Raw genomic sequence first — 25,129 nt, forward strand, 5'->3', positions numbered from 1 at the left:
AAATTGCAGATGTTGGAATCTAGAGATAAAAAAAAACTAAATGCTGGAGGAACTCAGTGGATCAGGCAGCATCTGTGGAGGGAAATGGACAGTTGATGTTTTGGATCGAGACCCTTCATCTGGACTGAAAGAGAAGAGGGGATTGGGAAGGTCAATGTAAATTCTTCCCTGTATTAAATAGAGTCTACTCTTTCAGTCCAGAGGTAGGGTCTCAACCTGAAACGTTGACTGTCCATTTCCCTCCACAGATGCTGCCTGACCCACTGAATTCCTCCAGTATTTTGTTCTTTGATCTCTTGTTTCTTCTGGTAAATCTTCACTGTATGCATTCGCAGCACTAAATACTCTGCCTAGAGTATCCCCAGGATATAATACACCATTTGAGGCCTTATTAGTTATTTCTTAAAATTTGATGTTCCTTATCTTTCAGTGCTCCTGTCTACAAGGTATCTCATGTACTTTTCAACCAACTGAGCAACTTGCCTCACCAGTTTGTAAATATGCATTCTGATCCCATTGGATCATTGGGATGAAACTGCTGTTCTTCCCATCTGGATCATCTCACATTTACCCACATGAATTTGTCCCTGATTTGAGTCTACCATTCTGCAAGTCTGATCCTATGCCTTCTCGACTTTCCTGCTCAATCCTCAGATCCCCTGCTTAAAACTCTATCAATCTCATCATTGGATACACTCGATAACTGAGTATCTGCCTGGTCAATTCCTCTCAGACTCTTGTATGTCTCAATGAGATTGCTTGGCATTCTCCGAAACTCCAGTGAGTATAGGCCTATCTTCCTCAATCTCCCTTCACGGGTCAACTCCCCAATCCTTCAAACCATTTTGGTGAATTTGTGCTGTGGGGATCCTGAAGTATGTATGTCCTTCCTTGAGTATAGAAAGCAAACTGCACACAGTCCTCCAAATGTGGTCGCACCAAAACCCTGCACTATCTCCTGATGCAGGGTTTTCACCTGAGACATCGATAGTTTCTTTCCTCCCACAGATGCTGTTCAACCTGCTTAGTTCCTCCAGCAGATTATTTGTTGCTCCAGATTCCAGCATCTGCGGTCTCTTGTGTCTCCTTGCACTATCTCAACAAACTTTACTTTCTTTTGAACTCCAACCCCCTTGTAGCAAAGGCAAGATATAATTTGCCTTGCTAATTTCTTGCTGTTACTGCTACACTTACTTTATGAACGGGCACTCAAGATTCCTCAAGACCCCAATAATTAATAGTTCCTTCTAGATTAAAAAATATTCTGCTTTTCTATTTTCCTGACCAAACATTTCCCCCGTTATACACAATCTGTTAGCTTCATGCTTACGCTGTTTCATTGACTCTGCATCCTCTTCACAGTACAGTTCCCCACCTGTCTTTGTCTTGTCAGCATTGGATATGTTATAACTCGTGTTTTTAATTGGAATGTGAATAGTAGAGGCCCAGTTCTGATCCTTCTGAGACCTCAGTAGTAACAGCCCGAAAAGGACATTTAAGGACTTAAATGAGTATATTTATTCCTACTCAGTCCTATGTATTATATGTTTTTAGTGGATGGACTTAAAATCTGCATCTCAAGCTACAAAAAATTGAGGGAGTTGGGTACATTTATAGGCCATTTCTGGGTAGTAGTCATTGAGCAATTGGGTTGATTTAGCAGGCTGTCAATGCACCTCACTCTGTTTTATTCATGTAGTGAACTTGTAAATCACCCTTCACGTCTTAACCACCTTATGACCTTGCACCTTATTGTTTACCTGCATTGCACTTTCTCTGTAGCTGTGACACTTTATTCTGCATTCTGTTGTTGCTTTACTTTGCACTACCTCAATGCACTGTGTAATGAATTGATCTGTGTGTAAGACAAGCTTTTTCACTGTACCTCAGTACATCTGACAATAATAAACCAATTTCAATTCCGTTTTGCGCAGGGAACACATCAGTATAATACACAGGATTTTGTTTGTGGGTGAACAATCGCAATGCATAAAGACCAGCCTTTATTCGGTTAATATTTGTAATGTATACACAAGGGGGAATGGCAATTCTTGCAATCCTGTGTCACCCTTTCTGGTTACTTCCAGGCAACCTATGAAGATGATCAAATGGCAGACGACAAGACCATTCATTTCACCAGACAATCAACACGCCGTCGCTCCTCATACGCTTTCTCACAGAACAAAGGTTATGCCGACCTCATTACCTCTGGAACAAGCTTACAGAAGAAAATAGTGGCTTCAGAAGCAAGCGGTGTTCAAACTGTGCCCAACAGGGAAGAGGTGGTGAGCGATGAAAGATTGTGAAGACTTTCTGATTTTATAGAGAAGATGTTGTGACACTGTTTCATGGGACACAAAGGATGTGAGGTTTACTGGAGAATTTTTGACTGATGCACCCTTGGCAACACTTGAATGTAACAGTGCCTTTTCTCCTAATGTCTTAGTCATAGAGTCACACAGCACAGAAACAGGCCCTTCAGCCCACCGAATTGGCTCTGACCATCAAATACCTATTTATGCCAAACCTTCAGTAATCCTTGTTTTATTCTCTCCATCCCCTCCCACCCACCTACACCAAGAACTACCAACTGAGCGATTTTGGGATGTGGGAGGAATCTGGAGGACCCGGAGGAAATGTGCAAACTCCACACAGACAGTACTAGAGGTCGGGATTGAACCGGGATTGCTGACACTGTGAGGCAGCAGCTCTACTTGCACCACCGTGCCATCCTGTTGTTTAAATTGTATTAATCCAGGAAGATTTTCTTTGATTCGTTCATCTTGTCACTTTGCTCTGTGGAGGAAGGGGTCAGCAAGAGCTCCTAAAGGTTTGGCTTTTGAAAGCCAAGACTCCACACTTAAAGACAAGGAGGTGTTAGCCCATCACTGAGCTATAGGAACAGAATTGATCATCATCATCTGCTATTGTACCAACAGCAGTCTGGCATAAGCCTTACCCCATTTCATTTATAATGCTTGGGTATGGGTGCATGTCCTAAACTAGATTGTGTATCTTGCTGGGCAGGAGTCCATCTGATTAAGTAGAATCCCAGTAATTGCACTTCACTGATTTTACAGGGAGAAACTAGGTGGCTAATTAAAACCACTGTTGCTCTTGATTCTGACAGCTTCAGTGGGATGGGGAGATGGGTTGGGTTAAAATTGCCTCCCTGATATATAACTCTCACTAGGGTTTAACCATTGCTAGAACTTCAAAACACATTATCTCCTCTCCAACTCCAGCAACGTGGCACGTATAACTCTTATTGACAGCTAAGTGTCAGATGTAGTCACACTTCTCAAATGAAGAACATCGTCTACATAAATCATTGACTGACCACGTTTGGAGCCACAGCAACCTCAATTTTAGCAACGTTTCCAAATCTCGATAGACAATGCCCATGTAAAATAGAGGTAGCCCATTTTTTATGTACATTGAAGAACCAAAAAATAACATTTAGTCAATTATTTTTGGACCAAATTTTGATGTGAATTGATTGGATTCTTTGCATCTTCTTCCCTGGCTGATGGGGGCAGTGACTTTAACTTCATTGGAGTGATTGCTGAGGCATGGATGCTGGTGTTAGATGTTGAACGTGTTGGATATAGTGTGCCCTCTGCAATGGCGTGGTGTGTTATTAGTTGGATTTGCATTCTCAGAGCTGGCTGTCAAACCGCACAGACTGTCGTTGGTGACTAACAACCTCACTCTCCCATTTTGCTGGTGTTCCCGTTGTGCTGAAGTCCATTCGCGTTACATTCCACTTCAGCAGACACCCAGTAATCAAAGAAGGCAGCCCATGATCAGTAACCTCCAGCGCACAATGTCTTTCATCTAAATTTCACGCTGAAAACACACAAAAATGCATTTTCTCTGCGAGTAAGAAAATTGAGATTCCATGCCTAACCACAATGTTTATTACTAACATTTTTACATTAATCAAAAATTGAATTAGCTAACCTGGATTACCAAATACTCACATGCATGTAGTCCGTACCCATTATAGAGTCGGGGAGATAATAACTGCTCTGTGAGTGGTTGTAAAATTGTAATCGTAGGGCCTGCCGGGAAGCTTCCCTAAGTAAGTTGCAGGTTGAAGTATTGTGTGGCTAATATTTAAACTGTACATGTGCTGGTATTTTTTATTAACTGAGAAGGGTCTAGTGACAAAGTGGCACCGCTAGTACAATGGCTGCTTCGCGGCTCCAGAGACCCAGGTTCGATCCTGACCTCCGGCGCTGTCTGCGTGGAGCTTGCACGTTCTCCCTGTGACTATGCGGATTTCCTCCGGGTGCTCCAGTTTCCTCCCACGTCCCAAAGACGTGTGGGTTGGTAGGTCAATTGCCCTAATAAAAAAGGGGGTTAATGTAGGATTAATGTAAGTGGGTGTTTGATGGGCAGTATGGACTCAGTGGGCCTCTGATTGTGGTTAGCTGAGGAGGTACGGCAGAACTGAGACAATGTGTGAATTCTCTTTGTTAAACTGGCCTTTCTATGTAGTGACTCTTAGTGCAATTAATTTTCTGTTTACAGCAAACAAAGATAAGCCAAACCAAACTTGTATTGTTGTCAACTGATGGAGACAATGAAATGTGAATAATCGTTCATGAGATTAGTTGCAATGCATTATTCACCTGCTACATGGGGCTTCATGGAGATATCTTTATTAGTCACATGTACATTGAATCACACAGTGAAATGCATCTTTTGCGTAGAGTGTTCTGGGGGCAGCCCACAAGTGTCGCCACACTTCCGGTGCCAATATACGTGCCCACAACTTCCTAACCCATATGTCTTTGGAATGTGGGAGGAAACCGGAGCACCCGGAGGAAACCCACGCAGTCACGGAGAGCACGTACAAACTCCTTACAGACAGTGGCCAGAATTGAACCCGGGTCGCTGACGCTGTAATAGTGTTATGCTAACCACTACACCATTGTGTCATAGAGTCATACAGCACGGAAACAGGCCATTCGGCCCACTATGCCCATGCTGGCCAGTGGGAACCCATTCGTATTAATCCCATCTTCCAGCACTTAGCCTGTATCCTTAATGCCTAGGTGATTCAAGTGCTTGTCCAGACACCTCTTAAATGCTGTTAGCATGTGAGTGACCTGTGAGAGGAAGGTAACAATAAAACAATGGCTGAACTACCCTAAGGTACCGATCTGTTTGGACCTGAGAAGTCACCTAGGATTTTGAGTGGCATGTTTGGCCACCAGAGCCAATGAAATCAACTAGACTTTGCTAAAGACCGTCTATGGTATTGATTGAAAGGGATTTGTCTGAGGATTAATGGACAAAGCTGAGCACTTGGAAGAAGAATTCGCACAGGAGGAAGCAGAAAATCAGACTGAAGACAATGCCACCTGTGTCCAAGGGCTCCAGAGAGTCAGGCCAGTGAGCTACTCATCAACGCTCACCAGTTAAGTACAGGACTCTGTACTTAATAAACCCTCAACCTTTTACACAAACTACCTGTTGCCGCTGATTTTGTTCTGTCCAGGATCTGTTCCGGTGCTCCTGCCATTGACTGCAACATTCAGCCAGACTAAGCCACAAGACTTAGAAGTATATATTTGCCATAGGATACCATGAATCAGACAATTTCTTCCTGCCTTGAGCAACCAAATGTAGCTGTGTTAGAGTGTCAGGATTCATTACTAACTTCATCTTTTATTCAGATGGTATTTACCCATGTGCTTATGAAATCAGCAGAACTTGGTGTTCTACATATGCATTTTTTTCTTGGGAATTGGTATAATCCATAATTGGCTATTGAAAATCAAATCAAGACACATTTTCAACACATACCTAGAGACACAGGAGATTGCAGATGCTGGAATCTGGAGCAACAAGCACTCTGCTGGCAGAACTCAGCAGGTTGAGCAACGTCTGTGGGGGGAAAGGTATTGTTAACGTCTTGTGTTGAAACCCTGCATCAGGTGGGTGCAATAGTGTCCTGACGCAGGACTAAAACATCAACAATTCCTTCTCCCCACCCACAGATGCGGCTCGTCCTGCTGAGTTCCTCCAGCGAGATTGTTCATTGTTTCAACATTTTCCCCATTAGCAACCAATCAGTGGTTACTTTCCTGAGTATCATGCAATTAAAGTGATGTGTTTAGTGTTCGAAAGGAGGTGGTCTTGTAGGTATGATGTATTAAATGAGACCAAGTTCCAGCAGATTTGAGCATCTATGATGGTGTTTTATATGCTTCAAGCACACCTTCTCAGAAGCTCCAGTGATGGATCCATAAGGTGTTGCCTCCATATTAATTTTCCTTTCTTCTTGAATTCACAGTTAACATATGATTACCAACAGCAAGCTAAGCTCTAGTACTTTTAATGTCCCCTGAGCTTCCTTGATCCACACCCTGATCTGGTCTCTTACTACAGAAAGAAAACCTCCACAGCATTCAAGCCACCCAGAGCTAACTCCTGATGATTGGAAAAGGTGAACAATTTCTCACCCATGTTAGGAATCAGCAAGGGACCCTCTTTTTTTTACTCCCAATCTGCAGTCCCTCTCTATGATCAGGTCACCACAGATCTCAATTATTTGATCAACCTTAACACCCCCAACTTCAGAGCCAGATGAATAAAATGTGTTTCAGGATTCAGAAGCTTTGCATCTGGTTAGACCTGGAACCGGAATCTAAAATCAAACATTGGTTTCTTCTCCCACATCCATTCCCAACATGCCCAGAATCTACTACATAGAGTCTGCAAGATCTACTATCTGGGATGAGAGGATTTGTTGCTATTTCTAAGGTGTACTGTGTAAATGAACAAAACAAATCTGAACACTTATTTTTTAAATAATTTTAATAGAATCCATTGGGCAAAGGCTGTACTGTACTTTTGATATTGTGTGTTTGAAGGAAGCCATGGTTTTCCTGTGAATATTGAATAAGTACATAGCCTTTTGTAAATATTATAATCTCCAACTCAGATTTGGATTGAAGGTACTTGCGATTGAAGCATGGCTGTGTACTTTGTAAGTAAATTGTCACTGTGACAAAACAACAAGGAATATAAAACAGTTTTATGGGTTGAAATCGTGATTTTTTGCTGCTCCTGTACACACATTCAGTGACTCTCAGCTGTTCTTCCATCTTTTACTCCCATGTCTGTATGTAACAAGAAAGCAACAAGAGACATTACACTTGGAAGTTAATAGCGTAAGCAATTCTGTACTGTAGTGTACTGTACTGTAATTCTATACCATAGTGTACTGTACAGTAATTCTATCCTATAGTGTACTGTGCAATAATTCCATATTGTAATTAGTGTACTGTACAGTAATTCTATACTGTAGTGTACTGTAATTCTATACTGCATTTAGTGCACCATGCAGTAATTCTATCCTGTAGAGTACTGTAGTGAACTATAGTTAATGTATAGTACAATAACTATACTCTAGTGAACTATACTATAGTTAGTGTAAAGTACATTAACTCTATACTAGAGTACTGTAGTTTACTATCCTATAGTGTAGTACAGCATTTTGATACAATATTTGATGGAAGTATTACAAAACGTTTCTGAAATGAAATGGGGTAATGACTATGAAAATCACTGGCTTCATGTATGTATTATCACAGATATGGCATCATCAAATGGCTTGTAATGCACAGTTGTACATAAATTACAGCAAGTTATATTGTGTAGATGGAGTCATCTTCCTCTGCCAACGTATCGACCTGATCTTCTCACCCCCACTCTGCGACCCTCCCTAAACCTCCTCTCAGTCCCTTACAGTTTCCAGGCCAATTCTCCAAAAGTTCTGAATGTGGGATTATAACTGCATCTCTTGTTCCTGCCATCTGAGTTCCTTTCCTCAAGGAATGTGCTAACATTCTGTCTTTTAGTGCCACATCAGGCATGCACGAGCTTTAGCCTCATGGGATTCAAGTTCATAGTGCATCAAGGAGCCTGGAGCCACGTTTAAAATTTAAATCAGTCCTCCTATTAATTTGTTGCCATTTCAGTTTTCTGTAATGGCAGCTCTTGGTACTGTGATTTAGGATTTATCTCCCCAGTGAGACAATAACATCAATATAGCACATTACAATCTCCAGGCTAAAGAAATTCAAACTGAAGAAACACAGGCAATATAAGGAACATTAAAACAAATTGGAGTGAGGCAATTGTCCCTTGAAGGATGAATTGCTCGGGGTTTGGAGCCATCTGTGCCTTAAGTTCAAGCACTCCCCAGGCCTAGATTATTCTTCTGCAATATTTGCAGAAGTATTTGCATTTTTATAAATTGCTTAACATAATTGATGCACTGTTTAAGTGCAGTGAATTTTGTTACAGAGGAGGTTTTGGCCAACATTTGCTCTCAGACTCCCATTGAGGATGATGGCACTTGTAGTTATTACAGCGCCTGACGTTCAGGAATATGCAAGGACCTGATAAGCCAATGTAGAAAGTTGCTGCCAGAGTTGTGTGGCTTCAACACGACCAGTAGTTTTGCAAGTCAGCAGCTCTTGGTCAACCCCATCAGAACAATGCTTTGAGTGGTCTGAAATTGCTGTGGAAACAAACAAAACTTGCCACTGAAAGAGTTCAAGTTTAAGTTCTCATTCAATGCTGCGGTTTTAAAAGAGAAACAAAGGACTGCAAATGCTGGAATATCTGGATGATGCTGGAGGAACTCAGCAGGCCAGGCAGCATCCATGGAGAAAAGCAGACGGTCAACGTTTCGGGTCAGGACTCTTCTTCAGGACTGAAGATAGGAAAAGGGGAAGCCCAATATATAGGAGGGAAAAGCAGAGCAGTGATAGGTGGATAGGTTGTCCACCTATCACTGCTTTGCTTTCCCCTCCTATATATCGGGCTTCCCCTTTTCCTATCTTCAGTCCCGAAGAAGGGTCCTGACCTGAAATGAGACATGGTTGTAAGACTGTCAAAACTAGAAACTAAATATGGCAAGTTATATGTCTGCAGAAAAGTTGGGGAACATGGTGGGCAGAGAGAGAACCACTAGCAAAGGATGGAATCCTTTTAGAGATAAAAGACAATAAAGATGGCAATGAAAAATGAGTTATGAAATTGAAAAGCATTTAAGAAGGTAGTGAAGCACCCTCCTCCTACTCAAGCCCAGAAGCAGTTATGTATTGTTAGACTATATCAATATAGATATTGTACAAGTATGTAGCAAATTCAGGGTGGCTTTAACAGGGGAATGAGGTTTAGATCTTGTATAAATTGGAATATTGTAGACTTGCTCACATCAGTGGGTAGCAAATTTCTTGTATGTTGATTTTATTTTGCAATAATTCTCACTGGACACAAGGGGTAGGTCATACTCCATTTATTAATGAGCTTGACTTGTACTTACATGAACATTTTATCTTGTGATTATAACATGATTCTGTTTAACATAATTGGAAAGGAAATAACATAAACACAATCAGATACCCTCTGCCATAAAATAGGCAAATCTGCAAATGGGTGAAACAATGGGAGATGGTCAAAGAAGGAATTCGATATGATATAGAGCTAGCTTACATCAAAAAGAGAGAGACCCTCTGCTCGTCAAATGAAAAGATATTGATGATTGAAGAGTTAAGAGGCAGCTAAAGGTGAAGTGTACACAAGTGCAAAAACTAGCAGTGATCCCAGTGACTGAAGCAACAAAAGGTGACACAAAAGAGAGCAAAAGCCACAAAAAATTAGCATCCAAAAAATGTTCAGTGGATATCAAAAGATTACCATTCATAGTAGGAAAAGAGGGTGGTCAGAACTAATCTGGGACACTTGAGAAATGAATAGAGAATATACCTGTGAAAATTAGGAAAAGATGGTTTATTGATTAATTACGTCATGTATTTAAAGTGAAGAAGAAGGTTTCCTAGGTACAAATAATGAATCAAGGAACAACAGGATAACTGTAATGGAGAAAATAACCAGGCAGTTTCATTAGCAGTTTTTGAAGGAAGTAAGCAAGATCGTTGTAAGTGCTCTAACTACAATCTTCCAAAGGTCTCTGTACATTGTCCCCTTGAATTGGAAGATTTCACTACTTACGGCAGGTAACAGATGCCCGAGTTACCTGCCGTTCGGAAATTAATGAAGTCCATAACTGATGATGAAATGATTGAACACATTGAAAGTGTCTGGATTTGTAAATGTAGGTTGTGCCTGATGATCCGAATTGAATCTCTTTAACAAGGAACTAAGATGGGGTACAGGGAGGTAAATGTGGTTGTTATTCATATGACCTTCTAGCAGATATTTTTTAAAATCCACCATAAGATACTGGAGACACACTGCGGAGGCTGGAGTCTGGAGCAACAAACAATCTGCTGGAGGAACTCAGTGGGTCGAGCAGCATCTGTGGGAGGAAAGGAATTAGTGATGTTGAAACCTGATGCAAGAATACAAGGGAGCATGTGTTATATTGCAGCTATAAAAATCTCTGCTTGTATCACTGTGAGTAACACTGGATAACACACTTTAAGAAGGATACCTTGCCCTAGTAAAGAGTGCAGTATAGATTTACTGGAATCCTACCTGGATTCCAAGGGGTAAGTTATAAAAAGGGAAGATGCAAACCAGGTTGTATTCGCTGGAATTTAAAAGTTTACAGTGTAATTGATTAAACTTTTGAAGATATTAAGGAGATGTACAAGGTTAACCAGAGGGAAAGTATTTTGATTGGTTGAGTAGTTTAGAGCAATGGTCTAAATATAATAATTCAAGCCAGGCCTTTATTATTGAGCAGTGAATTAAATGAGGCTGTTCACTTATCTGTTTTTAAAATGTTAGATAAATCATTCATGGTTATTATTAAAATTAATCCATGAAATAGCAGGAAGGGAGGTTTGCATGTAATCACTTCAAGTGTTCATGTGCTATTAACACTGTAATTTTGAAGCTTGTGGATATATTGGGGTTAATTCAACTGTTGTTCATCCACCATGTTTAACAAATTGCCACTCAGCTGATTGGCAGAGGCTGTCAGAGAAACAATTTTCAGCAAGGCATCATTTCAAGCGGCCTCAGTAGAGTATTTATCAACAATCTGATGTGATGTGTAATGGTTTCAGCGGTTTAATCACGACTGACTGCTGCTTGTTAATACATGTTGTATCCTCATTCTAATAAGTGCAGATGGACATTCCCCATTGGCAGAAGGGTTGAGAAATCTATAGGAAGATGTTATTCAAAGGTCTCCCTGTTCCACTTAAAAATAACACTGATTTCATTGTGATATTCTTTGGGTTTTTTTTGGACAAATATCAGTTAAGTATCAGTTACACTAAATTGGTTTATTGCTGTTACATGTACCGAGGTACAGTAAAAGACTTTGTTTTGCATGCCATCCATACAGATCATTTCATCACAACAGTGCACTGAGGTAGTACAAGTGAAAAGCAATAATAGAGTGCAGAATAAAGTGTTACAGTTACAGAGAAAGTGCAGTGCAGGCAGACAATAAAGTGCAAGGCCATGACGAGGTATGTTGTGAGGTCAAGACTCCATCTCGTTGTACAAGAGGACCGTTCAATAGTTTTATAAAAGCGGGATAGAAGCTGTCCTGGAGCCTGGTGGTATGTTCGTATCTTCTGCCCAGTGGGAGGGGGGGAGAAGAGAGAATGTCTGGGATGGGTGGATTATGTTGACACAGGCTGCAGGTGCTTTATACTGAGGTGATTCAGACCTGATTCCCTCTCTCTTTTGATTCCAACTGGGGACACTACTTCGAGAGCATGTGGCTGGAAATTCCATTCTTGGTCTGTGCCTTCTTGCCCTTCACATTGAAGGACAGAAGATCACTGGCTGGCTATACCCGTGCACAGAATTATGATGCACGGGATGATCCATGTAGTTGTCAAACTCTGTACCACAGCTGCACCAGTGTCAGGGAACTCACATATTTCTCCGACACTCACACAACCCCAACATGTTCCTCTGCACAAATGCTTGGAATGCTTTGGGTCATCTGGGCCCTAACTTGACTCTCCACTTCTTTCTCATTGACCACCTCACTGATAAAGTACTTTGTCTTCTGCCTTAGCGTCTCTTTGTTTTGATTACACTTCCATGAAGGGCTTTGGGATGTTTTATATACTAAACGTGCAGATTACTGCATGTCACGAACCAGCAACAAAAGAAACACACTGAGCATAATTCAGTGTTAAAAACTATTTTATTAATCACTACTTATGATAATACGTAAAATAAAAGTAAAAATGTTAGTATGTTAGAATTCAAAAATGTTAAACCTCGAACGTTAACCCCAAAAACTAAACTCTTCGTGTGTGTGTGTGTGTGTGGCAAAGTCCCAAACTCCAAGTTCCGGAATGGTTCTTAAAGTTCAGTTCCGCAAGCCATAAGGTGAAACATGAGCAAGGGCTTCTTCAACAACCACCGTTGTCTGAAGATAAGACGTAGACGTAGAGAAACATAGAGAGAGTAAATACGAAATCCAAATGTTCCACGATGGAACCCCAAACGACACTTCAGTGTTTACTCGGTAGTGACTTCCTCACCCCGAAAAGCATCCGAATCGTGGTCGTCCACACACAAATACCTGTTTCCTTCTACAGGTCAGCAACAAAGTGAACTCCACCGGATTACTTCCAACTTCCATACATGGATTTCAGTAGCAAACCCAGTTATTGTTTCTCATCCATCGATAGAGAAAACAAGCAGGCTAGTGTCTCTCTCCCTTCTCTCTCTCCTTCTTCTAACTTCTTCAACAACGTCATTATGTCCTTTATCTTCTATTGACGTAAGCACGCCCCACACACACATACACACACACTCTCTATCTTAAAGGGACTTTCACTGAGTCCGTAACACCTCCCACCTAAAAAAAATTTTCCCAAGAAAATTTTAACCGCGCATACAGTTAGTAATGTTAATAATTATCATTCTACACAACTACAGACTATCAGATTAGTACAGATACATGTTTCCCATTTAACATCGGGAAAGACAATCAGCAATCACATTATCTTTGCCTTTAATGTGAGTTATCATGAGATCAAACTCTTGCAAAATTAAACTCCAGTTTAACAGCCTTCTGTTCTTGTTTTTGACTCGGCTCAGAAACACCAATGGGTTATGATCTGTATATACAGTCAATGGTTTCTGAGCGGTGCAAACATATACACTGAAATGTTGCAAGGCTAAAACAAGCGACAGTAATTCTTTCTCTATGGTGGAATAATTCTTTTGATGCTCATTAAATTTCTTTGAAAAGTAAGCTACCGGATGGTCAATATCATCAAGGTCACCCTTCTGCAACAACACAGCTCCTGCAGCTTCATCACTGGCATCTACTGCTAATGAAAATGGCTTTTCAAAGTCAGGTGTTTTGAGCACAGGATGGTAGCATAAAATGGCTTTCAGCTTCTCAAATGCTTCTTGACAAGAATCTGTCCAAACAAACTTTACTCCCTTCTTCAGAAGATTAGTTAGGGGAAGAGCAATATCAGCAAAATTTTTACAAAATTTTCGATAATATCCAACCATTCCCAAAAATCTCCTAACAGTCCTCGTACCTGTGGGAATAGGGAACTCAGATATTGCTTGAACTTTTGCCTGAACAGGAGCTTGCGTGCCTTGACCTACAACATAACCAAGATACGTCACAGTGGCATGCCCAAATTCACTTTTAGCCAAGTTAACGGTAAGGTTAGCCTTGGAAAGTCTTTCAAACAACCTTTCTAACGCAGAGATGTGATCTTCCCAAGTATCATTCCCAGTCACTAAGTCGTCAATGTAGGCATCTGTATGTTTCAACCCATGAATCACTGAAATAATCATTCTTTGAAACGTTGCCGGAGCATTTTTCATTCCAAATGGTAAAACATTGTATTCATACAATCCAGAAGGGGTTACAAAGGCTGAAATATCCCTTCCTCTATCTGTTAATGGAACACACCAGTACCCTTTTAATAGGTCAATCTTTGTAAGAAATTTTGCCTTTCCCACTCTGTCTATGCAATCATCCACCCTAGGAATAGGGTAAGCATCTGACTTTGTTACAGCATTCACTTTCCTGTAATCTGTGCAAAATCTAACAGTTCCATCAGGTTTAGGTACAATAACACAGAGTGAACTCCAATTTGAAGTAGAATGTCTAATAATATCATTTTCCAACATGTATTTTATTTCCTCATCAACAAGTTTACTTTTTTCCACATTCATTCGATATGGGTGTTGTTTGATTGGTTTTGCATCCCCAACATCAACATCATGGGTAATTATCGATGTTCTGTTTGGAACATCTGGGAACAGATTTTTAAATTTTAAAATTAATTCTCTCATCTGTTGTTTTTGTGAAACTTGTAAATGGTCCAACTTCGTTTCAAGGTTCTCCAGGATATTTTGGTTTTTTAGTTTTGATGGAACAATTTTTGGTCTAAATTGGCCTTCCTCAACATCAACATCAACATCAGGCATTCTAGAAACAACCTTTACATCATCCACCAAGGCCACAACTGAATCCCTCTCATAATAAGGTTTTAGCATGTTTACATGACAGAGTTGTGTTTTCTTGCGTCTATCTGGTGTTTTGATTATATATGTTAGATCAGTCACTCGAGATTCAATAACATAGGGTCCAGAAAAACGAGATTGCAAGGGATTATTTTGGCTAGGGAAAAATACCAACACCTTTTGCCCCACTGCGAATGTCCTAGGCCGAGCACGTCTATCAAAATATGTCTTCATTCTTATCTGGCTGGTTTTCAAATTCTCTCTCGCTAGCTGGCAGACGCTCTCCAACCGAGTTTTAAATTTTTGGACATAGTCCAACAGACTCAAGTGCACTTCCTCATTAACCCATTGCTCTTTTAACAATTCCAAAGGTCCTCTCACCCTATGTCCAAATACAAGCTCAAACGGACTAAATCCTATTGACTCTTGGATTGATTCTCTAACGGCAAACAAAAGTAAATGAATACCTTTGTCCCAACCCTTTGTGTTTTCAAAGCAATACATCTTCAGCATATTTTTGAGAGTAGAATGAAATCTCTCCAGAGCTCCTTGAGATTCTGGGTGATATGCAGATGATACAATCTGCTTTGCTCCCAGCTCATAGACTAGTTGTTGAAAAAAATTTGACATAAAATTACTACCTTGATCAGATTGGATTTCTTTTGGCAAACCAAACAAGGTAAAAAATTTTAAAAGAGCCTTTGACACCGTCTTGGCCTTAATATTTCTAAGGGGTATTGCCTCTGGAAATCTAGAAGTGGCACACATGATGGTTAACAAAGTCTTAGACTTTGGTAAGGGGCCAACACAGTCCACAATCACCTTCGAAAAGGGTTCACCAAAAGCAGGAATTGGTTTCAACGGAGCCACAGGGGGTTTTTGATTTGGTTTACCTACCATCTGACATGTGTGACAGGTTCGACAAAACATCACCACATCTTTTCTCAAACCAGGCCAATAGAATTGTTTCAAGATCTTCCCTACAGTTTTATTCACACCAAAATGACCACCCAAAGGCATACTATGGGCCAGGTTTAAAATTTCATTCCTATAAACTTTTGGAACAACAATCTGATGAATAACTTCCCATTCCTCATTAACAGGGACATGAGGAGGTCTCCATTTCCTCATTAACACTCCATTTTTGACATAGTATCCAATTGGCACTTTCTCAATCTCCTCACATGAGAGAGCTTTTTCTTTCAATTCTGTCAACTCAGGGTCCTTTGTCTGTTCCACCATAAATTCCTTCCTCGACAAAGACAAATCTTTAAATTCAGGCTCACTATAAGGATGTTGATCCTCCAGTGAAGACAGAAAAGTCTCAGATAAGGCATCATAATTTTCTTCCTGTTTAGGACTGTCACAAGGAACCACATCAGACTGCACCGGACTGTCTGTCTTGGCTAATTCTTTAGCTCTAGCTCGAGTCACCGCACATGATGAGTAAACATCTGGATCATTCTCAGACTCATCAATCCTTGGTTTGGTTGTTAACCGTACCACAGGAACAATTTCTCCATCTGCAAGGTCATTTCCCAATAACAAAGAAACTCCTTCCACTGGCAACCTAGGTCTTATCCCTATCTCGACTGGTCCTTCTACGAACTTTGACTTTAAAATCACCCTGTGTAAAGGGACAGACATGGTGTCATCTGTAACGCCTCGCACTAGATTTACCTCACCAGTGTCACTTTCTTCACCAAAATTTAAAACACTGTCCAGCAAGAGAGATTGACTAGCCCCAGTATCTCTAAGAATTTTCACTGGCACTTGGGGTGACTCATCATTCAGTGAAACAAAACCCTCTGATACATAAGAACGGAATTCCTTTCTCACCTCCTGCAACTTTTCCGCTTTTACCTCTTGCAAGGACTGATCTTTAACAGCATCTCCTAAACCTTTTTGATTTTTAATTGCCTGAAAGCAAGCATTGGGCACAGCTTCCTTCCTTTTCTTCAAAAGGGCACAATTAGATATCACATGGCCAGGTTTCCTACAGTAATAACAAGTACGCTCAACAGGTTTCTCCAGCCCTGGCTTCTTTTCATCTTCCTTTTTTGATTACCTCCCAATTTAATCTCCGGTTTACCTGGATTGTCCTTGTAACTCTTTTGAAAGGTTTTAGGTTGTCCCCATTTGGATTTATGGGTTAAAGCATAATCATCTGCCAACCTAACAGTTTCTTGTAAAGTTTCCACTGCCTTTTCATTTAAATATGTTGTTAATTCAGCTGGAACACATCTTTTAAAGTCTTCCACTAATATCAATTCTTTCAATTTATCAAAATCCCCATCTACATTTTTAGCCATGTACCATCGTTCAAAACATATTCTCTTTCCATTGGCAAATTCCATATAAGTCTGATCTGCAGATTTCCTCAAGTCTCTAAATTTTTGTCTATAAGCTTCAGGTACCAATTCATAGGCCTTCAATATAGCTTGTTTTACCTTGGTATAATCAGCTGCATCCTCAGCAGACAAAGCAGAATAAGCTTTTTGAGCTTTACCTTTAATCACACTCTGTACCATAAGAGCCCATCCTTTCCTTGGCCAGTTTGAACTCACAGCAACCTTTTCAAAATGTTGGAAATACTGATCAACCTGATCTTCCTCAAACGGAGGGACTAATCGAACCTCCCTGCTGGCTGAAAAACCATCATCAGAATCAGATTCCAAACTCCTACGCTTCATTTGCAACTCATGCTGCCTCTGTTTTTCCTTCTGCTCTGCCTCAAACTTTAACCGAATTAGTTCCCGTTCCCGTTCAGCCTCTAACTTCATCCGAGTTATCTCTCGTTCAGCCTCTATCTTTAACTAGGTTTGCTCCCGTTCAGCCTCTAATCTCTTTTGCCCCAACTCCACCTTCAGTCGTGTTTGTTCTAACTCCATCTTTGCTATCTGCACCTGTCTAACAGGTCTCTCTGACTCACCCCCAGAAAACTCTTCTAACTGTTCTAATTCTTCGTCCTCCAGATCCTCCAACTCCACTGGTTGAAAAGTCACATCAGAAATCACTGGTTTACTCTCAGGAAACTCAACTACCTCACTCAACTCAAACACTTCCTTCTCCAAATAATAGTCAACTATCATTCTATGAATAACTGATTTTCTCATAGACTGCTTTACTTCTGTAAGGTTTAGCTTTGTAGCAATCTTTATCAAATCATCCTTTTTCGCCATCTCCAATCCCTGTAGGGTTGGTGACTCCAAAAATGCCTTAATATCCATTGCTGCTGGTTTCCACACACACAAGCCAATTAAAAAGAATTTATCAGACCTCCCTCAAAAATCTTTGGATTGAATCCCGAACAAATCTCGTCAATCTGGGGAACGATCCCAGACGACACTCGTTAATCTTTGGATTGGATCCCGGACGAATCTTGTTAACCTTGGGAACTATCCTGGACGAGCCCCCAATTTTGTCACGAACCAGCAACAAAAGAAACACACTGAGCATGATTCAGTGTTAAAAACTATTTTATTAATCACTACTTATGATAATACGTAAAATAAAAGTAAAAATGTTAGTATGTTAGAATTCAAAAATGTTAAACCTTGAACGTTAACCCCAAAAACTAAACTCTTCGTGTGTGTGTGTGGCAAAGTCCCAAACTCCAAGTTCCGGAATGGTTCTTAAAGTTCAGTTCCGCAAGCCATAAGGTGAAACATGAGCAAGAGCTTCTTCAACAACCACCGTTGTCTGAAGATAAGACGTAGACGTAGAGAAACATAGAGAGAGTACATACGAAATCCAAATGTTCCACGATGGAACCCCAAACGACACTTCAGTGTTTACTCGGTAGTGACTTCCTCACCCCGAAAAGCATCCGAATCGTGGTCGTCCACACACAAATACCTGTTTCCTTCTACAGGTCAGCAACAAAGTGAACTCCACCGGATTACTTCCAACTTCCATACATGGATTTCAGTAGCAAACCCAGTTATTGTTTCTCATCCATCGATAGAGAAAACAAGCAGGCTGGTGTCTCTCTCCCTTCTCTCTCTCTCTCCTTCTTCTAACTTCTTCAACAACGTCATTATGTCCTTTATCTTCTATTGACGTAAGCACGCCCCACACACACATACACACACACTCTCTATCTTAAAGGGACTTTCACTGAGTCCGTAACATGCAGTTGTAATGTTCGTCTAAAACAGTTACCTTTTATTGACTTAAAAACTGCAATAGGCACCACGGAGACACAAAACACATTCACGCAACCATCCAGCAGAGATGAACCTTCCCCATACTGTTTCATAGCTGATAACCTAAACCTGTACTGTTCTAGATTCGGTACCAAAGTCAAAGCTTGTAGCACATTTGGTGCTCCTGACCAATACTGGTCATAAGCAAATAATAATAACTGCTTTACACAAGCTGTGTGTCTGCACAACCCAAGAGCAGGTTAAAAGAATTGAACAGTATTGGTATTGGTTTATTATTGTCACTTGTACTGAGATACAGTGGAAAAACTTATCTTGCATACCAATCGTACAGGTCAATTCATTACACAGTGCAGTTACATTGAGTTAGTACAGACTGCATTAAGGTAGTACAGGTAAAAACAATAACAGTACAGAGTAAAGTGTCACAGCTACAGAGAAAGTTCAATGTAATAAGGTGCAAGGTCACAACAAGGTAGATCGTGAGGTCAGAGCCCATCTCATCGTATAAGGGAACAGTTCAATAGTCTTATCACAGTGGGGTAGAAGCTGTCCTTAAGCCTGGTGGTATGTGCCTTCAGGCTCCTGTATCTTCTACCTGATGGAAGAGGAGAGTAGAGAGAATGACCCAGGTGGGTGGGGTCTTTGATTATGCTGGCTGCTTCTCCAAGGCATCGAGAGTAAAGACTGAGTCCAAGGAGGGGAGGCTGGTTTCCGTGATGCGCTGGGCTGTGTCCACAACTCTCTGCAATTTCTTGCAGTCGTGGGCAGAGCAGTTGCCATACCAAGCCATGATAAACAGAGCTGATCTTGTTTTAAATGATGAAGTTTTAAATTTAGAGTTTAATTCAATGTTCAATTCCTCTAATTATAACATTGAATCAAGGTGGAGATACTTCCTAATCAAAAATTGTTTTGAACATCTTTTTGACTTGATGGAGGTGTACAAGATGATAAGAGGCAGATCGAGTGGACAGTCAGAGACTTTTTCTCAGGGCGATAATGGCTAACACAAGTGGGCATAATTTTAAGGTGATTGGTGGAAGATATAAGGAGGATGTCGGGAGTAAGTTTTTTTACACAGAGAGTGGTGGGTGCGTGGAATGCAATCCCGGCAGAGGTTGTGGGGGCAGATGCATTAGGGACATTTAAGAGACTCTTAGATAGACACGTGAATGATAGAAAAATAGGGGGCTATGTGGGAGCGAAGGGTTAGATAGATATTAGAGCAGGATAAAATGTCAGCACAACATCGTGGGCTGAAGGGCCTGTACTGTGCTATAGTGTTCTATGTTTTAACATTCAATAATGCTTCGGATTTTGAAGGGAGCAAACAATGATTTTGGGAAGATTTGAGTATTTCTGATGTTTATAATGACAGTTCATGTGTCTGATATTTGTGAAAATAAATTTGGACTGTAATTCCCTTATATTTTGCTCACAAACTCCACTTTGGTTGAGATTCCTTTGATAAGGTTTCCAAAGTGTTCAGCTTTACGGCCTGTTGATGATGCTTATCAGATGTTTGTGGAAATCCACACTACAATTGAAACTAGAATGGTAATAGAGTGACTGAAGGGTTTTGTAGCCATTTGATCGGCCTCAGAAGACATGAATCACACTTACAGGGATTAATCTGAAGAGGCTTTTTTTTCACCCAGCAAGGAATTCTGGCTGTAAATCATGTTTCTATGAAAATCAAAAATCTGCAGATACTAGAAACCTAAAACAAAAACAGAAAATGCTGGAAATACTCAGCAGGTCAGGCAGCATCTGTGGGGAGAGAAAGGGAGCTAACATTTCAGGTCAGAGATCCTTCGTTAGAACTGGGAAGCAGACTAAACTGCAGTGAGGGTGGAGAAGGGTGGATGGCTCTGATAGAGTAAAACTAAAGGTGACCATAGGGATAAGATGCGAACAAGGATAACAAGTTATCTGATCAATGAGTGAATGAGAGCAGTTAGAGACCAAGAGTGTAGACAAAGGGACCTGAACAAAAGAATGTAGAAGTTGCAAAATACAGAGCAGGAAGATGTGCCCGGCAGGTCAGGCTGGAAATTTCCTCCACTCCCAGTGGGGGAATAAACAGTAAAAGGAAAAAAAGGGAATGAGAAACCAAACAGGCTGAACCAAACAGCTTTGTGGGCTGAAGGGCCTGAATTGTGCTGTAGTTTTTCTATGTTTTTTCTACATTAATATCACAGATGGATGACCGATACAGACAGAAATCAAGTTACCTTAAGTTACAGAATTCAGTATTAAGTCCAGAAGGTATAGTCCATGGTTCCATGCCTCATGTCGTGCAGTGCGGAGTGCTGACCACAGTTGGTAAGTGAAAGCCTAGTCTGGTGACTAATGAAAAATAAAACAAGTTCTTCCCAACTCTGACAAATGCCCTAAGACGTTTTTCTCTTCTTCTCTTCCCACAGATGCTGCCTGACTTGCTGAGTATTTTCAGTATTTTCTTTCACCTATCAGCCTGTGTGACACCACTCTCTCTCGCCTCTGTATACCGGCTATTTCCTCACTACACTCTCAGTCCTGATGCAGGGTCTTGACCTGAAACATTGATCGTTCCTTAGCCCCCACAGATGCTGCCTGACCCTCTGAGTTCCTCCAGCATTTGCAATCTCTTGTATATCTATATATCTCAACCAGTCACCATATTAAATTCAGGGCTGATACAACTGTAACACTTCTCCTGCCATAACATAGCAACTTCAGTTTCAGAAGCATAGCCTGACTGCACTGATGGGAAGTTTCCATTGATGCACGCCTGAATCAGACTGACAACCTGGCTTGAAACCACCCAACAATTGGTAACACAGAAACAATTGTCCCAAAACGTCCTTGAGTCTCACCTATCAGCATCTAATAGAGACACAAGAGTCTGCAGATGCTGAAGCAAAAAACAAACTGCTGAAGGAACTCAGCGGGACAGGCAGCACCTGTGGGGGGGGAAGGAATCCTGATTACACAATGCATAAACCAGAAAAAATCTGCAACCAGGAACAGCAATTCCCAAGAGGAAGGCACTCATTCTGTGGATATACTGGAAATCTGGCTGCTCGCTGATGCTTGTTAATGGGTTATTTTTTTGAACCGTCATTGGTAATCATAATAGGTCAAGCAGCACCTGTGGGAAGAGAAGTAGTCAACGTTCCAGGGCCGAGACCCCCTGACAGACCTTAGAGCATTTGTTGATCTATTTCTGAATTCCAGCATCTGCAGCTTTTTGATTTTCATTGACCACATAAAACTCTAGCAGGACTTCTAAGTACCCATTGCCTCAAAACTACACCCTAAGTGTGTTGACTAAAGGTAGAGAGTAAATTATCTCACCTACATAGGGTCATAGAGTCATACAGCATGGAAACAGGCCCTTTGGCCCAAATTATGCATGCCGACCAAGATGCCCAGCTAAGTTAGTCCCATTTGCCCGTGTTTGGCCCATATCCCTCTAAACCTTTCCTTCCCATGTTCCTGTCCAAATGTCTTTTATATGTTGTTATTGTATCTGCCTCAACCACTTCCTCTGGTAGCTTGCTCTATGTACGGACAACTGTCTGGGTGAAAGTTGTAGCAGTTAGTGTAATGCTTTACAGCGCCAGCGATCCCGGTTCAGTTTCGGCCACTGTCTGTATGGAATTTGTACATTCTCCCCGTGTCTTCATGGGTTTTCTCCACGTGTTCTGTTTTCCTCCCACATTCCAAAGACGTACAGGTTAGGAAGTTGTGGGCATGCTATGTTGGCACCAGAAGCGTGGCAACACTGTGGGTTGCCCCCAGGACATTCTATGCAAAAGATGCATTTCACTGTGTGTTTCAATGTACATGTGACTAATAAAGATATCTTATTAAATCTCTTCCCTCTCACCTTAAACCTATGCCCTCTAGTTCTTGATTCCCCAACCCTGAGTAAAAGACTGCATTCACCCTCTCTATGCCCCTCATGATTTTATACACCTCTGTAAGATCACCCCCTCAGTCTCCTACACTCCAAGCAATAAAGTCCTAGCCTGCCCAACCTCTCCCTATAACTCAGGTCCTCATGACCAACATGGGAAGCAGAGTGGCGCAGTTAGAGTGGCAGCTTCACAGCTCCATTGACCCGGTTCAATTCTGACGTCAGGTTCTATCTGTATGGAGTTTGCATATTTCTCCCTGTGACTGCGTGGGTTTCCCCTGGATGCTCCGCTTTCCTCTTACATCAAAACAAAATGGGTTATCATAAATTACCCCTTTTGTAGGTCACTGGTAGAATCTGGGGAAAGTAAAATGGGTGTAGTGTAAATGGTGCTTGATGGTCGGTGTGGACTTGGTGGGTTGAAGGTCCTGTTTGTGCTGTATGAACCTACTCCATAGCTCTATTACTTATGGGAAGAACTTTACAGTTGTTGACTTTTACAACATAGGTATCAGCGAAGAAGAGGGAAATGCTTGAGATAATGAGAACATTTCCACTGGAGTAGATTTTAAAGGACTTTATAAAGTAAATGTCAAACTTATTGCTTTGATTGACAGGAAGGTCATCAATTTAAAATTGCCACAAGCAGAATGACAAAAGAGAATTTTTGTTTATTACTCAGGGAATTATTGGTGCATGAAATGTTTTGTTATCATGACTGAGGCAAGGAGTGCTGTACTTAAAAAAGAAAAGGAATAACTGTTTGAAAACAGAAAAAGATGTTGGACTTTATGGAGGAGAACTGTTGCAGTGTTAACAATGTTTAAAATTCCTCCACCAGCTCTATCAATAAGAGCAATCATAAGATAGTGAGAACATACTTCAAGGATTGTTCTTTATTAATATTTTACAGTGCACGTCCTCAGAGAGATATCAACAGCAAAGAGGAGGGGATGATAAAATGTTGACATATCATAAAGAATCAGCTACAAAAAATTGGCCTTAAGGTAAAACACAAATGAGAGAAACAAAACAAGGATACGTCAGTACTGTATACTTCAGGAAACAGCAACAGGAGAGATTTAAATGCCTTACAGTTGAAATGTGGGCAGGTGATATGTCCCACAACGTAATTCATCGGTGGTCTTACAAAATTCTACCAACTTTTTATAGTCTTACCTATTGATAAGACCAGGATCAAGAACAGTTACTTCGCTTCAACCATTCAGTTCTTCAACAAACCCGCATAACCCTAATCACTACAGTTTAACATCACGATGATCACTTTGCACTACAATAGACCTTGTTTTTTTTGTTCTAATTCTGTCCTTTCTTATATAACTTTGTATAATTTATGTTTAATTTATGTTTTTCTTGTGAATGTTGTGTCTCTGATGCTATGTGCCTGTGACGCTGCTGCAAGTAAATTTTTCATTGCACCTGTGCATATTGGTACTTGTACATAGGACAATAAATTCGACTTTGCCTTTGATTTTTGAGGCACTTGGTCTACTCTTTTACATTGCCAGTTTACCCCAGTTCAAAGCTTAATTGATTTTATCTTAACCAAAATACAAGACTTCATATTTTCTGATACTGAGCTTCATCAGCTATTTCTATCTCCTTCCTCTCTCACTCAATCCTTAGAATTAATTACCATGTCTGCTATCTTAATATTATTTGTAAATTTTGACTCTATTCCCTCTATTCTGTATTGTTCATTGATGTATATAGTTTTTAGAAGCAATGCAAATTAATGAGACACTATCAACTTTCAACTATTCAGAAATACTTCATTTTGGCTGTTTTCTCCATTCTAACTAGTCTTAAATCATATTTGCTGACTCTCCCTAGACATCTTGCTCATTAATACTCTCCATGACATGACTCTTTATTGACAGGAACATAAGAAGTTGTAGACAGTGGTGGACTCAGCCCAATACATCACGGGCACATCCCTCCCCACCATCGGTAGTATCTACAGAAGGTGCTGCCTCAAGAAGGCAGCATCCATCATCAAAGATCCCCACCATCCGGGCCATGCCATCTTCTCGCAGCTACCATTGGGCAGGAGGTACAGAAACCTGAAGTCCCACACCACCAGGTTCAAGAACAGTTGCCTCCCTTCAGCCATTCGGTTCTTGAACCAACTAGCAAAACCCTAATCACTACAGTTTAGCAACATTATGACCACTTTGATCACTTTGCACTAAAATGGACTTTTTTTGTTGCAATTGTGATCTTTCTTGTAAAAACTGTGTACAATTTATGTTTAATTTATGTTTGTCTTGTGAATGCTGCTTATCTGATGCTATGTGCCTGTGATGCTGCTGCAAGTAAGTTTTTCTTTGCACTTGTGCATATGACAATAAACTCAACTTTGACACTTTAATTTCTGAAAGTCCATGTTCATTGCATCCACAGTATTTCCCTCAGGCATCATGTCAGCCCAGCCCCACATAATTCCTTCCAAGACCAATATACTGAGGAAGAAGTATTATTTATGATACGTCCATGATAAGACCAGTGTCTTCATGCCCTGGAACCACTGTTTTTAGACTTTCATTAAAACAATCTGTTTACATTAAAA

At 40.7% G+C, this 25,129-nt stretch overlaps 1 protein-coding gene across 3 annotated transcripts in view; it reads left to right on the forward strand.

The window, feature by feature from the left end:
• LOC127582454 (phospholipid-transporting ATPase IC-like) overlaps positions 1–7,589 on the forward strand; it is a 114,923-nt gene extending 107,334 nt beyond the window's left edge. For all 3 annotated transcript variants that reach the window (XM_052037718.1, XM_052037719.1, XM_052037720.1), the window contains one exon: positions 2,088–7,589. In XM_052037718.1, the coding sequence (XP_051893678.1) occupies positions 2,088–2,306 (219 nt within the window). In that variant the 3' untranslated portion in view covers positions 2,307–7,589. The remainder of the gene's footprint in view (positions 1–2,087) is intronic.
• The last annotated feature ends 17,540 nt before the right edge of the window (positions 7,590–25,129 follow it).

This window comes from Pristis pectinata, chromosome 24 (genome assembly GCF_009764475.1).
Source record: "Pristis pectinata isolate sPriPec2 chromosome 24, sPriPec2.1.pri, whole genome shotgun sequence".
Lineage (NCBI taxonomy): Eukaryota > Metazoa > Chordata > Chondrichthyes > Rhinopristiformes > Pristidae > Pristis > Pristis pectinata.